The 14,107-nt window shown below is 43.1% G+C and overlaps 1 protein-coding gene across 15 annotated transcripts in view; it reads left to right on the forward strand.

The window, feature by feature from the left end:
- MTMR12 (myotubularin related protein 12) overlaps nucleotides 1-14,107 on the forward strand; it is an 83,134-nt gene that overhangs the window by 33,468 nt on the left and 35,559 nt on the right. For 14 of the 15 annotated variants that reach the window (XM_517831.8, XM_054685109.2, XM_054685110.2 and 11 more), the window contains exons 2-6: nucleotides 2,836-2,896; nucleotides 5,459-5,601; nucleotides 7,670-7,742; nucleotides 8,626-8,756; nucleotides 10,785-10,878. In XM_517831.8, the coding sequence (XP_517831.6) occupies nucleotides 2,836-2,896; nucleotides 5,459-5,601; nucleotides 7,670-7,742; nucleotides 8,626-8,756; nucleotides 10,785-10,878 (502 nt within the window). The remainder of the gene's footprint in view (nucleotides 1-2,835; nucleotides 2,897-5,458; nucleotides 5,602-7,669; nucleotides 7,743-8,625; nucleotides 8,757-10,784; nucleotides 10,879-14,107) is intronic. The other variant, XM_063810504.1, reaches the window with a different exon arrangement.

Here is a 14,107-nt window from a genome sequence, read left to right on the forward strand (position 1 = left end):
TAAGAGTTTCCTTTACAAGCAATGGATGCTACATTGATTTTCTCTTTTGCAATGGGAAACTGGAGACCATGTTTGTTAGAATTGGTACATAGCAGCGAAGAATGTAGGCTCTGAGTTCAATGGGGCTTGCAGATCCTTGGTTAGTAACTTTTTTTTTTGAGACACGGTTTTGCTCTGTTTCTCAGGCTGGAATGCAGTGGTGCAGTCATGGCTCACTGCAGCCTTGACCTCCTGGCCTCAAGTGATCTTCTCACCTCAGCCTCCCAGGTACCTGGGAGGTACCTGGTGTGTACTACCATACCTGGATGATTTTTTAATTTTTTTGTTTGTTTGTTTTGTAGAGATGAGTCTCACTCTGTTTCCTAAGCCCGTCTCAAATTCCTGGGCTCAAGCAGTCCTCCCACCTCGGCCTCCCAAAGTGTTGGGATTGTAGGTGTGAGTTGCTGCGCCCAGCCATAACTTAATTTTTTTTTTTTTTTTTTTTTTTGAGACAGAGTTTCACTCTTGTTGCCCAGGCCAGAGTGCAAAGGCACAGTCTCGGCTCACTGCAACCTCTGCCTCCCGGGTTCAAGCGATTCTCCTGCCTCAGCCTCCCGAGTAGCTGGGATTACAGGCATGCACCAACACCCCGGCTAATTTTGTATTTTTAGTAGAGACAGGGTTTCTCCATGTTGGTCAGGCTGGTCTGGAACTCCCCACCTCAGGCGATCCGTCCACCTCGGCCTCCCAAAGTGCTGGGATTACAGGCGTGAGCCACCACACCTGGCCAAGAATTTTTAAATTACCAAAACACTCATAGCTTTTAACATGCAGGAATAGTTCCTCTTGCTTAAGCCCCAGACCAGTACATCAGAATCATCTGGGGAGCTTTTTACAAAATCAGAGAGCCAGCCCGCATCCCTGCACTATAAGTCCGCAGGCTTATGGGTGCCAGAGAGTGTTTAGATAACAAGCTTCCCACGTGATCTGACCACACTGCCTCAGAGGGACTTGGTTTATTGGCATCTTAGTCACCTCCAATTTATACCATGCTCAAAAATGGGTTCTCAGGAAAAGCCCTAACATTCTTCTTCAGCCTCAAGATAGGCTGTACCCAAGTTTCTTCTAATGCCATATTTGAGTCTGAATTAACAAATTCAGAAAATTTCCCACCCAGGGCCTTCTACCAAAAAAAAAAAAAAAAAAATCTGATTTTATTTGTTGACAAAACTGGTTGTGTCTTGTAGAATTTTTCACAGTCAGAATTTGACTGATTATATCCCCACTGTATTATTTGACATGTTTCTCTGTCCCAGTGTTTCTGATACATTGGCTGATTGCTGTGGAAGTTCAAGGAGATTGAGGTTAGATATTTTGGCAAGAACACTTCCTGGATGGTGTGGTACACTTTATTAGGAGGCCCATGGTGCCTCTCTTTGTTATGTTAACAGCCATATATGATCATTGCTTTGGTCTATTAATTCATTCATGTTTGTAATTAATTATCTTTGAATATCCCATAAATACTGAGCCCCAAGTAGAGGCATTTGAATATATTTTTACTGAGAAGCAGTGACCCAGAAACTGGCCTTGATTCTCTGTTAGAAATGACTGTATCCCTTGGCACTGTCTTGTGGTTTTAGGTAACTTTGAATGGACAAAGAATGTCCCAGCTCTCTTTACTGAGCCCTGGTGTGCTATAGATTAGCTGGATCAATACTGACTTGATACATTCATGTTTTTCTATTCTTACCTTTGGGCCTTATTTATGTGTCCATATTCTTTCAAGAACACATCATCTTTTGCTTTCAACCCTTGATCCTCACTGGAAGGAGAGGGGATCATGCTGTGGCGTGTTGTCTCTTTTCTTTCTTTCTTTTTCTTTTTCTTTTTTTTTTTTTTTTTTGAGACGGAGTCCCACTGTTACCCAGGCCGGAGTGCAGTGGCATAATCTCAGCTCACTGCAACCTCTGCCTCCCGGATTAAAGTGTTTCTCCTGCCCTAGCCTCCCAAGTAGCTGGGATTACAGGCACTCACTACCGTGCCTGGCTAATTTTTGTATTTTTAGTAGAGACGGGGTTTTGCCATGTTGGCCAGGCTGGTTTTGAACTCCTGACCTCAAGTGATCTGCCCATCTCGGCCACCCAAAGTGCTGGAATTACAGGTGTGAGCCACCACGCCGGGCCATCTCTTTTATTTCAGATTCTGTGTTTGAGCAGCCTTGCTTTGCTGTGTGACACTTCAAGTTGTTCCTTAGATAAGGAGAGATAAGGAGTGCCCACCTCACCCCCTCTACTTGGGACAGCTACTAGTTATCAGTCCTAAATAATTAGTTTAATACATTAAATATCCATAACTTGGAGTTTTCTGTCTTCCTTTAGTTAGAACACTTCCTGTTTTAAAAAAGTATCTAGCTTGGGCCAGGCACAGTGGCTCACGCCTGTAATCCCAGCACTTTGGGAGGCTGACGCGGGCGGATCACAAGGTCAAGAGATCAAGACTATCCTGACCAACAAGGTGAAACCCCATCTCTACTAAAAATACAAACAATTAGCTGGGCGTGGTGGCACACGCCTGTAGTCCCAGCTACTTGGGAGGCTGAGACAGGAGAATCACTTGAACCTGGGAGGCAGAGGTTGCAGTGAGCTGAGATCGTGCCACTGCACTCCAGCCTGGCAACAGAGTGAGACTCCGTCTCAAAAAAAAAAAAAAAAAAAAAAAAAAAGTAGCTTGTAACATAAACGAAAAGCTCCTGAGGGTATGTGATATTTTAGTGTGTATTCTGAAAGCGTGGCTTAATGTTATTCATTTTAAACCCTTAAACAAAGAAAAATATCCTTTGCTCTTCTCTTTTAGGAAATTCACACAAACGAAAAGGAAGTAACAGAGAAGGAAGTAACTCTTCACTTGTTGCCAGGTAACTGTCATGTTAGCATAGTAACTCCTATGCAAGGCAAAGCCAATGATAAATTACATCATCCCTAGCCTTGCTATATTTAAACTCCTTTGTTTTCATCCTCTCACATATAACAGTAATGAATTGAAAAAACATATCAAGGTTTTTAGTTCAATAACTACACACCTGGGTCTGAGTATTACAACATCTGCAAAGAATTTTTCTTGTTTCCTCTTCCCCCAAACTGATGAAAATAAACCTGGAATATTCTCACTGCTTTCACAAGCAAATGAGGACTTTTTCAGGCCATTCTAATGGCCTCTTCCAGTATGCTGATCCCCAATCTGTAGGGAATTGAGGAAAACAATTCAACTGCTATGGCCTCCCAAGGCAACCATTGGTGGGTGGCTTTACCTCTTGGTCCATACCCACTTGTGCATGTGAGCACGTGTACTGGGGATGCTGGGGTTTACCAGCCCTGGGGCTGCCAGCACTTCGCCCTGCAGTCATTGCGAAGGAGCCTGGATTGGTTAAATATTTTTGAGATAGAGGACAGTGACTTTAGCTTAAGTTAAGTTTTAGTCATTTCCATGTTCAGGAATAGAAACTACTTGGTGGTGTATCCTCTCCATATATGGGATATTCTGTGATCCATGTATTTAATTCTTTTTCTACTTTCTTTTTCTTAATTCAAAATAGCTTTTTTAAAATAAGTTCTTTAAGGTACATTTCCCCAAAACAATACAGGCTTTATTCTGCTGCTTTTTATTTTATTCCAGTTTATTGAGGGGATATAAATCTGTGCAAGTTTCTGACTGATCCACGTTATTTGGTAAAAGAATTCTATAACTTTTTTTGATGTTTTTAAATGCCAAAGGCTTTTTTTCTATAGTGATGACTTAAACCTTATCTCCTCTTTTTTTTCTCTTCTTGGTGTTATAGATTCAGAAATTTTATTTTTAGCTTAGCATTATGCATATTCTCCCCCCTCCTGAATTACTTCACAGTCTCATCTAGGTGTAGGTGTGCAGCAGTGAGTTCACAGTTAATTTCTCTGAGCCTAGTTTCACAAACTACACAAAGATCATTTCTAGCTCCCAACTCTTGTGCTTCTAGACTCTGTGATCTGGTATAAACCAGCTGATTATGGCACAGCATGCCATGTTTGCAGAGGGCCTCACCAGGAATGTTGTATTAGCTAGTGCATGCTAATTTCTGGTCGCTAGTACATGAGCATGGGACGGGGCTGGCCTGGTCTTGGGGAGAGCCTCACCATTAAAAGTATTTCACCATTAAAAGTATTGGGAGGTGAAAGCACAGGAAGCCTTGCTTACATGTCTTCCCCCATGGACTTGGCAGAGACACTTTTTCTGGGACTATTTTAAACCCTAATGAGGCCCTGTCTTCATTATTTCCTTCAAACTGTGATCTCTCGAGAGGCTGACCTAGTGACTGAGCCATCTTCCAGTATTTCCTTAGTGTTTCAGCCAGAGGTAATTAACCCCTTGAAAGATGAGAGAACAACACCATAATATTTGTCCCTTCTGAGTGTCTGAAACTGTTCGTTTTCATATTGAAGGTAGACTAAATAAATTTTGAGCCAAAAAGTAAATTTAAAGACCTTGAAGGAGCTATCAAGTGGGAGATTCCAAGGAGAAGATGGATATCTGTTGCATGAGAAGAAAAATCCTGTGGGTTTTTTTTGTTGTTGTTGCAAAACATTTATACTTAGTTTTTCATTTCCCCCATAGTCTTCTCTTTTGCCTGCCCCCGTGAGCTCCTCTGCTTCCAGGTGGCAGAGAATACTGACCTATTCCCTAATCCTCATCTTTTTGACTGCAAGGAGGGATACTTTCTGTCTCCAGGGGCTGCAGCTTCTCACGTCGGCTGGGTGCTGCAGATGGAGGAGGAGAGGTGACGCATTGAAAGGAAATACGCTTAACTAAGAAAGAGAGGAAACACGTTTTTTCCCCACAAACCTCTGACCTCTGTTTTCCTCCCAGCGTGGAGCCAGAACGAGGGTGGTCATGCTGTGGAAGGCGGCAGCACCTCCTGGATCTATGGAAGCTGCCTGGAAGTCCCATGGCCAGGGAGGCATTGTCACTCTCTCTCAGCACTTCCAGTATTAGAAGCTGCCCCCTCTCACAGGAAAGTGGGCTTGGGATCTGCGTTTTTTTAGGGCAGACTGGGGCAAGCCCATCTGTGTTCACTTAGGGTATTGCTTCTATGGAACATCTGCTTGGGTCAAAGTAATGAAAACACTAAGATTTCTGCGTGAAAGTGCAGCTCAGATCATTAGTACCTATTTGGAAATTTCCATTATTCCCAGTGAGAAGATAGAGAAATGTCCTGCACAGAGGTGTATCTGAGCCATTTCAATTTCACTTCTTGGTGGTTTCCACTCTGCCTCATCTTCTCTCTTATGTTTTTGCAGCTCCTGCCATGCTGAAAAGTGTAAAGTTCTAAAGCCCTGTGTTGTATTGTATGTTTGTCCTTATGTAAATAGGGCTGGAAAGCCTTTAGTGTTTGCATATCGTATGTTCCCTGAGAACTCTAAGGAGGACCTGTTTTGGTTTCTACCAGGTGAACAGCTGCTTTGTGAAGCCAGCACAGTACTGAAGTATGTCCAGGAAGATTCCTGTCAGCATGGGGTCTATGGGAGGCTTGTCTGCACAGACTTCAAGATTGCCTTCTTGGGTGATGATGAATCTGCATTGGATAATGATGTATGTATGGGCTGCATTTGGCAGAGTTTGTGGGCAACAGTGTAGTTGTGGTTCCGTTGTCTTTTTTTCCCAGCTTCTCAGTTACTCTACCCCCTAACACACATAAACACAAAGGACAGAAATCCTGCATGTATGAACTGCATTTGGTGAAGTTTGGGGGGAATAGCACACTTGTAGCTCTGTTGTCTTTTTTCCCCCAGCTACTCAGTTACTCCACTTCCCATCATCCCCACCTTCCCCACCACCCCACATAAATACACACAAAGGACGGAGTCCTTCTCATCACTGGCCTGCTCTCTGTCGTTCAGGGTCTCCTTTCCGTGGCAGGACCGTTAAGAAATTTCTCACCCGTGCCTCATGTCATACTGGCTTGCTTTTGACCTCATGTGTCAACTTTTAATTTTCTTCTGTATTTCAGTGCAATATATATCACTCACTGGAATAACATCTTCCAAATATACTAGTTCCCCACGTTTTCTCTATACTAAGCTCTTCCTTAAACCCAGGAACTGAGTTCAGTAATGAAACCGATGGTGAATGCAGCCTTTGAATTTGGGTTCACTCTGTTTTTGTTTTGTTTTTTATTTTTAATTGTTTTTGAGACAGAGTCTCACTCTGTCATTCAGGTTGGAGTGCTGTGGCGTAGTCGTGGCTCCAATAATCCTCCCACCTCAGCCTCCTGAGTAGCTAGGACCATAGGCGTGTGACATTCACGCCTGGCTAATTTTGTTATTTTTGGTAGAGGCAGGGTTTTGCCATGTTGCCCATGCTGGTCTCGAAGTTCTGAGCTCAAGAAATCCACCCGCTTTGGCCTCTCAAAGTGCTGGGATTACAGGCATGAGCCGCCTCACCCGGCTCACCTTATGTTTAATCTGAACCTAGTAGCAGTAGCCTTGTGAAATTTGTTCCTATTCATGAAGAATGAGCAATCAGGTAAGGAGAGAACTGCCCATACACTAGGAGAGCACCATATGTTAGTGGAAACCCAACCAAGGCACATCCTGGCCCCAATGTGCCAACTGTCCCAGATCACCCTTGTTTTTTAAACAGCAGCACCAGTACTGCCTCTTCCATCTGGCCTTGGGCTTGGTTCATAGTCCTGTACAAAGAGAGCATTCACCAGAAACTTGAATCTCTTGTTCTTTCTGAAGCTGACTTCAGGTAGCTCTGTCAATCCCCTATTCACATTTGTTTGGAGAAATGTTAACCTGTACATAACTTCCCCACACTTCTCAAAGTGATTGTGTGTGGCATGGTGGGTTTGCCTAGGAGGGGCCCAGAAATGGCATGTTCTGGACCAGGCCCGGTGGCTCTTACCTGTAATCTCAGCACTTTGGGAGGCTGAGGCAGGTGGATTGCTTGAGCTCAGGAGTTCAAAACCAGCCTGGGCAACATGCAGAAATCATGTCTCTAAAAAAGCACAAAAATTAGCTAGGAGTGGTGGAGTGTGCCTGTAGTCCCAGCTACTCAGGAGGCTGAGGTGCAAAGTTAGCTTGAGCCTGAGAGGTGGAGGTTGCAGTGAGCCAAGATTGCCCCACTGCACTCCAGCCTAGCCTGAGTGACAGAACTAAACCCTGTCTCAGAATGAATCTCAGGAGCTTTTCTCACATACTTCATCGTCCCTTTTTTAGGAATGTCGCTGCATTTCCCCATTTATTTTTATTTATTTATTTATTTATTTTTGAGACAGAGTCTCGTTCTGTCACCCAGGCTGGAGTGCAGTGGTGCGATCTCGGCTGGCTGCAAGCTCCACCTCCTGGTTTCACGCCATTCTCCTGCCTCAGCCTCCCGAGTAGCTGGGACTACAGGCGCCCACCACCACGCCTGGCTAATTTTTTGTATTTTTAGTAGAGATGGGGTTTCACCGTGTTAGGCAAGATGGTCTCGATCTCCTGACCTCGTGATCTGCCCGCGTCGGCCTCCCAAAGTGCTGGGATTACAGGCGTGAGCCACTGCACCCGGCCCCCCATTTTTCTTAATATCCAAGTAGAGAATGGTGATTTACTCTGCCTATAAATGTCTAACAGTATGCAGAGGAGTCACAGTTGTTTCCTTTTGAATCTTCTAGGAAACTCAATTTAAGAATAAGGTTATAGGAGAAAATGACATTACACTCCACTGTGTTGATCAGATTTATGGAGGTAAGTATCTGTTTTTCCCTGGGGTGTTGGCAACCTTTGAGAGTATAGGTGATAATGATAATAATATTTTTATGACCATTTATAATTTTTAAAATTTTTTTCACATATATCATCTTGTTTAAATCTGTTTTATAGATGCTAAAATTGAGATGTAAAGTGGTTTATATAAGGTCACTTAGCTAGAGGAGTTTGGACTTGAACTTGGAACCTGTTCTTTTTAATACTTCACATGACACCATTATATGCTAGATGTTGATCAGACTTTTTGATATCAGAGTTAGCTGTGTAGGTTTTACTTTATAGGCTGCTCTGATAAAAAGGTCTGTTGTATTGCATTAAGATGTCTTTTCTGCTGACTAAACAAGCCTCTCCTGCCAAGCCTCTCTCTGTTCCACTTCTCTATTTTTGTATTCGGGGCATCTTCAGAAATCATTCAGTGATCACTTATGATGTTCTCCAGACTACTAGGTGCTGAGTGGGTCCACATTCTGGGACAGTAGGGGGTCTCAGGAGGGGTCCTAGCTGTAAACCCAGGAGTTGACTGTCATGAAAGCATGTCTCTAGTCATTTCCCTTTCATCTTTTATAAGCTCAGCTTTCAGAGTGGGTTTTCTTTGGGCCACTGGAATCAGTTCTGCCAACAGTGGCCAGTCTGTTCTTGTGCTTACTCCAGAGGAGTGAAGCATGCTGACTGCTCTCAGAGAGCCAGGGCCCCTGCTGGAAGAGATTGGGCTTCCTTTGGCAGTCACTTAAAAGTCAGGCAGCACCTTTCCTCTCATTCTTGGGAAGTATCCCTAGAAGTTGATCATCTGCTTCATTTCTTTAGCATTCACTTACTGCTGTGTAACATAATTTCCCTTCCTGATTTCATTGCTGATCTGTAGTGTTTGATGAGAAAAAGAAAACTCTCTTTGGACAACTGAAGAAATACCCTGAGAAGCTCATCATCCACTGCAAAGACCTTCGAGTGTTCCAGTTTTGTCTGAGGTACACAAAGGAAGAGGAAGTCAAAAGGGTAACTAGTTGCATGTGTTTTTAGGTTTTATTTCCCATCAGGTTTTCCCCACTAGCTCTAGTTTTTGCTTACGTTGCATGAAGGTTGAGGGGAGGCTTTCACTCTGTGAACTTGAAATTGGTTGTAATCCCATATTCTTTGATTAGAATGTGAAAAGTAATTTGATAAAGCATGCCTGTGTATCATCTTGGCACATGCTACCTTTAATACTTCAATTCATAATGTTTTTATTCCTGGAGCCACTAAATGGTGGGAGGTGGTAAACCAGGTCAGGAGGCGGTAGGGGAAAATGAAGAAAGGATGAGACAGCTAAAAGTTTATCCCTATTCTCCCACCTCTGACAGTCTTTCCAAAAGACAGTAGTGTTGGAGAATTCCAACTTCTATGAGTAAATGAGTTTACCTCTGGGAGGTAGTAGTTGTGCATGGAAAGGAGGAAGTATACAGGTCAGATGAGCAAAGCCAAATAATCAGACATGCTTTTAGAGACTAAGTAAACATAATCTCCTAGTCGCCACAGCAAGTTGAGATATGCAACTAGGTGAATTCAGAAAGTGGTTGTATCAATTTGATGTTTGTTGTAATTTCCAAGATTTTTTTTTTCTTTTTTTTTTTGAGACCGAGTCTCACTCTGTCACCCCGGCTGAAGTCCAGTGGTATCCAAGATTTCTCTTACTAAGATATTGATCTCAGACTTTTCCCTCTGATGGTATAAATACATCAGGGGAAACCTATCCGGAGGCCTGTTCATGTATACTGTCTTGGCTGCAGTGAGTTTGCACACTTAGTGGTAACTCCTTAATTTCCTTTAAGTAGTGTGGTAGTTCAGTTAGAATAATAAACATAACTGATATCTATTCTGAGCAACAAAAGAGTATAGATATAGAAAATTTCCTGAGAAGGCAGAAACTTCAATTTGAACAATGGTTTTAGTCACTTAACCAAATATACTTTAGTTTCACACGAAACAGAAAGCGTGATAGATTGATTTCTTTCCCTTATCTTCCATAAGAAGATCCTAAAGGCCTCAACAATGGATCAGAACAGCTGTGTCTTGGTTATAATCCAATATCAGCTGTAAGTCTTTGACATGTCAGAGTTTTGGAGTATCTGACTTAATGTGGCACTTAGGTTTTTTAGCACTTTGTTTTTGAGAAATTAGACTATGTTTTAAAATTTTCCCTAGAAATTCAGAGTTCTTAGAAAACCTGACACACTGGGCTGGGCATGGTGGCCAATGCCTGCAATCTCAGCACTTTGGGAGGCCGAGGTGGGTGGATCACCTGAGGTCAGGAGTTCGAGACCAGCCTGACCAACATGGCGAAACCCTGTCTCTACTAAAAATACAAAAAACTAGCCGGGCGTGGTGGCGCATGCCTATAATCGCAGCTACTCAGGAGGCTGAGGTAGGAGAATCACTTAAACCCAGGAGGTGGAGGTTGCAATGAGCAACAAGAGTGAAACTCTGTCTCAATAACAGTAATAATAATAATAATAGGCTGGGCAGGATGGTTCATGCCTGTAATTCCAGCACTTTGGGAGGCTGAGGCAGGTAGATCACTTGAGGTCAGGAGTTCAAGACCAGCCTGGCCAACATAGCGAAACCCCGTCTCTACTAGAAATACAAAGATTAGTCAGGCGTGATGATGCAGGCCTGTAATCCCAGCTACTCTGGAGGCTGAGGCAGGAGAATCGCTTGAACCCAGGAGGCAAAGCTTGCAGTGAGCCAAGATCATGCCACTGCACTGCAGCCTGGGCAGCAGAGCGAGACTGTCTCAGAAAAAAAAAAAGTTAAAAATAATAAAAATTTTTAAAAAAGAAAGAAAACCTGACAAAATGGTTAGCATCCTGTTGATTTGCCATTATTCCAAAAAGCTAATGTCATAGGTACAGATCTCAAATGAGAATTAATATGTCGTCCATTGGAACCCCTTTGGCATGACTGAGAACTTAGACACCTTGACTCTTGTCTTTGTTAGTGTTTATCTGTCAAAAGCATAACTATATCCATTGTTCGATTCTTTTTTAGATTGTCAGTGGCATAATTCATCATACCCAGGCTCCTAAACTGCTTAAACGATTATTTCTGTTTTCCTATGCGACTGCTGCACAAAACAATACAGGTAAATATCTTCTGGGTTCTAATTTGAGGGTAAGCAGAAGCCTTCCAATTCCCACCTGAAGCCAGTGGGGGAGAACACATCTATGGGTTGTTTTGTTTTTTCCTGTCTCCTCTACCAATTGGTCACCCCTTGCTTGAGTGATTCATTTAGATATCTACATTTTCTTTCCGGTGATCTTTTTTTTATTTTATTTTAAAGATGGAGTCTCGCTTTGTAGCCCAGGCTGAAGTGCAACGGCATGATTTTGGCCCACTGCAATTTCCGCCTCCCGGGTTCAAGCAATCCTCATGCCTCAGCCTCCTGAATAACTGGGATTACAGGTGCCCACCACCATGCCTGACTAATTTTTGTATTTTTGGTAGAGATGAGGTTTCTCCATGTTGGTCAGGCTGGTTCCAAACTCCTGACCTCAAGTGATCCATCCACCTCAGCCTCCCAAAGTGCTGGGATTACAGGTGTGAGCCACTGGGCCAGGCTTCCTGTGATCTTTGTTTACCTTCTTTTAGGTTTGTTTGCTTGCTTTTTGCAAGGGATTGTTTGATTGGTTGCATTTTATGAAAGATAAGATCGAGGTCCAGATACAGTTGCTCATGCCTGTGATCCCAGCACTTCAGGAAGCCGAGGTGGGTGGATCACGAAGTCAGGCGATCAAGACCATCCTGGCAACCTGGTGAAACCCTGTCTCTACTAAAAATACAAAAATTAGCTGGGCATGGTGGCACATGCTTGTAATCCCAGGTACTTGAGAGGCTGAGGCAGGAGAATCGCTTGAACCTGGGAGATGGAGGTTGCAGTGAGCTGAGATCGCACCACTGCACTCCGGCCTGGCAATAGAACCAGACTCCGTCTCAAAAAAAAAGAAAAGCAAAAATAAGATTAATGTATTATAACTAGGAATGTGAGACTATAGGGAAACAAAATTGAGAAAAGTTTAAAATAACCATGTTTGTCCCTGGGTTTTTCTATTTAAATATGCTTGATTTTATTTCATAAGACCATAGAGAATTTCTTGCATTCTAGGAAGTTTTTAAACAACCAGAGCATACTTTATAGCAAATATTTTAGGGGAAATGGGACAGTTATACATAAGAAGAGCACATCCAGCAACTAATTTAGTAAGACAAAACTTAAAGTTCCAAATGTTTTTCATTCAGTTTGGTGAAAAAGAGAGCAATCTTTTAAGAACAAAACTGGTCATCTGAATTAGCCATTAACAATGCCTAGCATTGGACATGTTTTCACAGATGTCTGTTTTCTTCCTCTTGTTCTTTCACCTCAGTCTGTTCACTTGGTTCTGTCCATTACTCTTTTTTTTTTTTTTTTTTTTTCTGAGATGGAGTCTCCCACTGTCGCCCAGGCTGGAGTGCAGTGGCACGATCTTGGCTCACTGCAACCTCCACCTTCCGGGTTCAAGCAATTCTCCCACCTTAGCCTCCCGAGGAGCTGGGATTACAAACACACACCACCACGCCCGGCTAATTTTTGTATTTTTAGTAGAGACGGGGTTTTACCATGTTGGCCAGGCTGCTCTTGAACTCCTTACCTCAGGTGATCCACGGCCTCGGCCTCCCAAAGTGATGGGATTACAGGTTCAAGGGCCTGTCCGTTACTCTTTTATTTTTCTTCAAGACAGGGTCTTGCTCTGTTGCCCAGGCTAGAGTGCGCTGGTGTGATCTTGGCTCACTGCAACTTCTGCCTCCCAGGTTCAAGCAATTCTCCTGCCTCAGCCTCCTGAGTAGCTGGGATTACAGGTGTGCGCCACCATGCCCAGCTAATTTTTTTGTATTTTTAGTAGAGACGGGGTTTCACCATGTCGGCCAGGCTGGTCTCTAACTCCTGATCTCATGATCCTCCTGCCTTGGCCTCCCAAAGTGCTGGGATTACAGGTGTGAGCCAGCTCGCCCGGCTCCATCCATTACTCTTAACATGAAGCTGATGTTTAGTGATCCTGAGTCCTATGTACTTTTTGTCAGGGAAGTGGCAGTTTTTTTTGTTGTTGTTGGTTGTTTTTTTTTTTTTTTTTTTTGAGACGACTCTCACACTGTTACCCAGGCTGGAGTGCAGTGGCGGGATCTCGGCTCACTGCAACCTCCACCTCCTGGGTTTAAGTGATTCTCCTGCCTCAGCCTCCTGATTAGCTAGGATTACAGGCGCATGCCACCACATCTGGCTAATTTTTGTATTTTTGGTAGAGACAGGGTTTCACTATGTTGGCCAGGCTGGTTTCGAACTCCTGACCTGAAGTGATCTGCCCGCCTTGGCCTCCCAAAGTGCTGGGATTACAGGCATGAGCCACTGCGCCCAGCCTAGCAGTTTCTTTTAAAAAGCACACAAGGCTTTGTCATAAGGCTTTCTGGAAGGCAGAGTTGCTTTGTCACTATCCATTCTTTTAGTAAATATGTATTGACTGCTTGCTGTAAGCCAGGTTCTGTGGGTATATGGAGATAAACAGGACTAAATCCTTGCCCTCAAGAAGAGTAAAGTCAAAACAAAAACAAAAACAAAAAAAACGTAAAGTCATATAGGAGAGGAAGCTGAGTGATGTGTCCTCTGTGGAGGCGCCCACCCTCTGGGGGAGGGTGGACTATCGAGGGGAGAAGTCTGGGCCTTAGCAGATAGTGGAGCATCTGGTAGGCTTAAAGGAGTATTTTGGGCAGAGGGATTGGCGTGTATAGAGATGTGGCTATCTCAGAGAGCATGCTGCATTTTGGGAGCTATGGTGATTTCATAGAAAAGGTATAGATAGGTTTTGGTGTCCATTTGACCTGTGTTCAAATCCTGGCCTTGCTGTTTTCCAGCTGTGTGATCCTGGGGATGACACTTAACTCTGTTAAAATAAGAAAACCTCTGCTTTCTTATTTTAAAAATAGCAGCAATAAGTCTTGTGAGAATTATAAATTGTTAATGGATGGCACATAAGGTGCAGTCATTAATTGGGAATTAATTAAGAGTAAAACTGCATATTATTGAGGACAGATTATGCTTAGAGAATTACACTGACATAAAATACACTTCCCAGTAATATTAGGTTGAACGTAAAATTTATCCCTTAATTCATTCAGTTTATCTTTGTGAATGACAGATTTTTACTGCAGCTATATATACAAGTGCTGATTAACTGGGTGCTGTCTTAGAGTTTGTGGCAATATGACATATACAAATATGACTTGTTGATTGCTATAATTTGTATAAACATTTATTGAGTGCACATTTGCAAAATCATATCTAT

Source organism: Pan troglodytes, chromosome 4 (genome assembly GCF_028858775.2).
Source record: "Pan troglodytes isolate AG18354 chromosome 4, NHGRI_mPanTro3-v2.0_pri, whole genome shotgun sequence".
Taxonomy (NCBI): Eukaryota; Metazoa; Chordata; class Mammalia; order Primates; family Hominidae; genus Pan; species Pan troglodytes.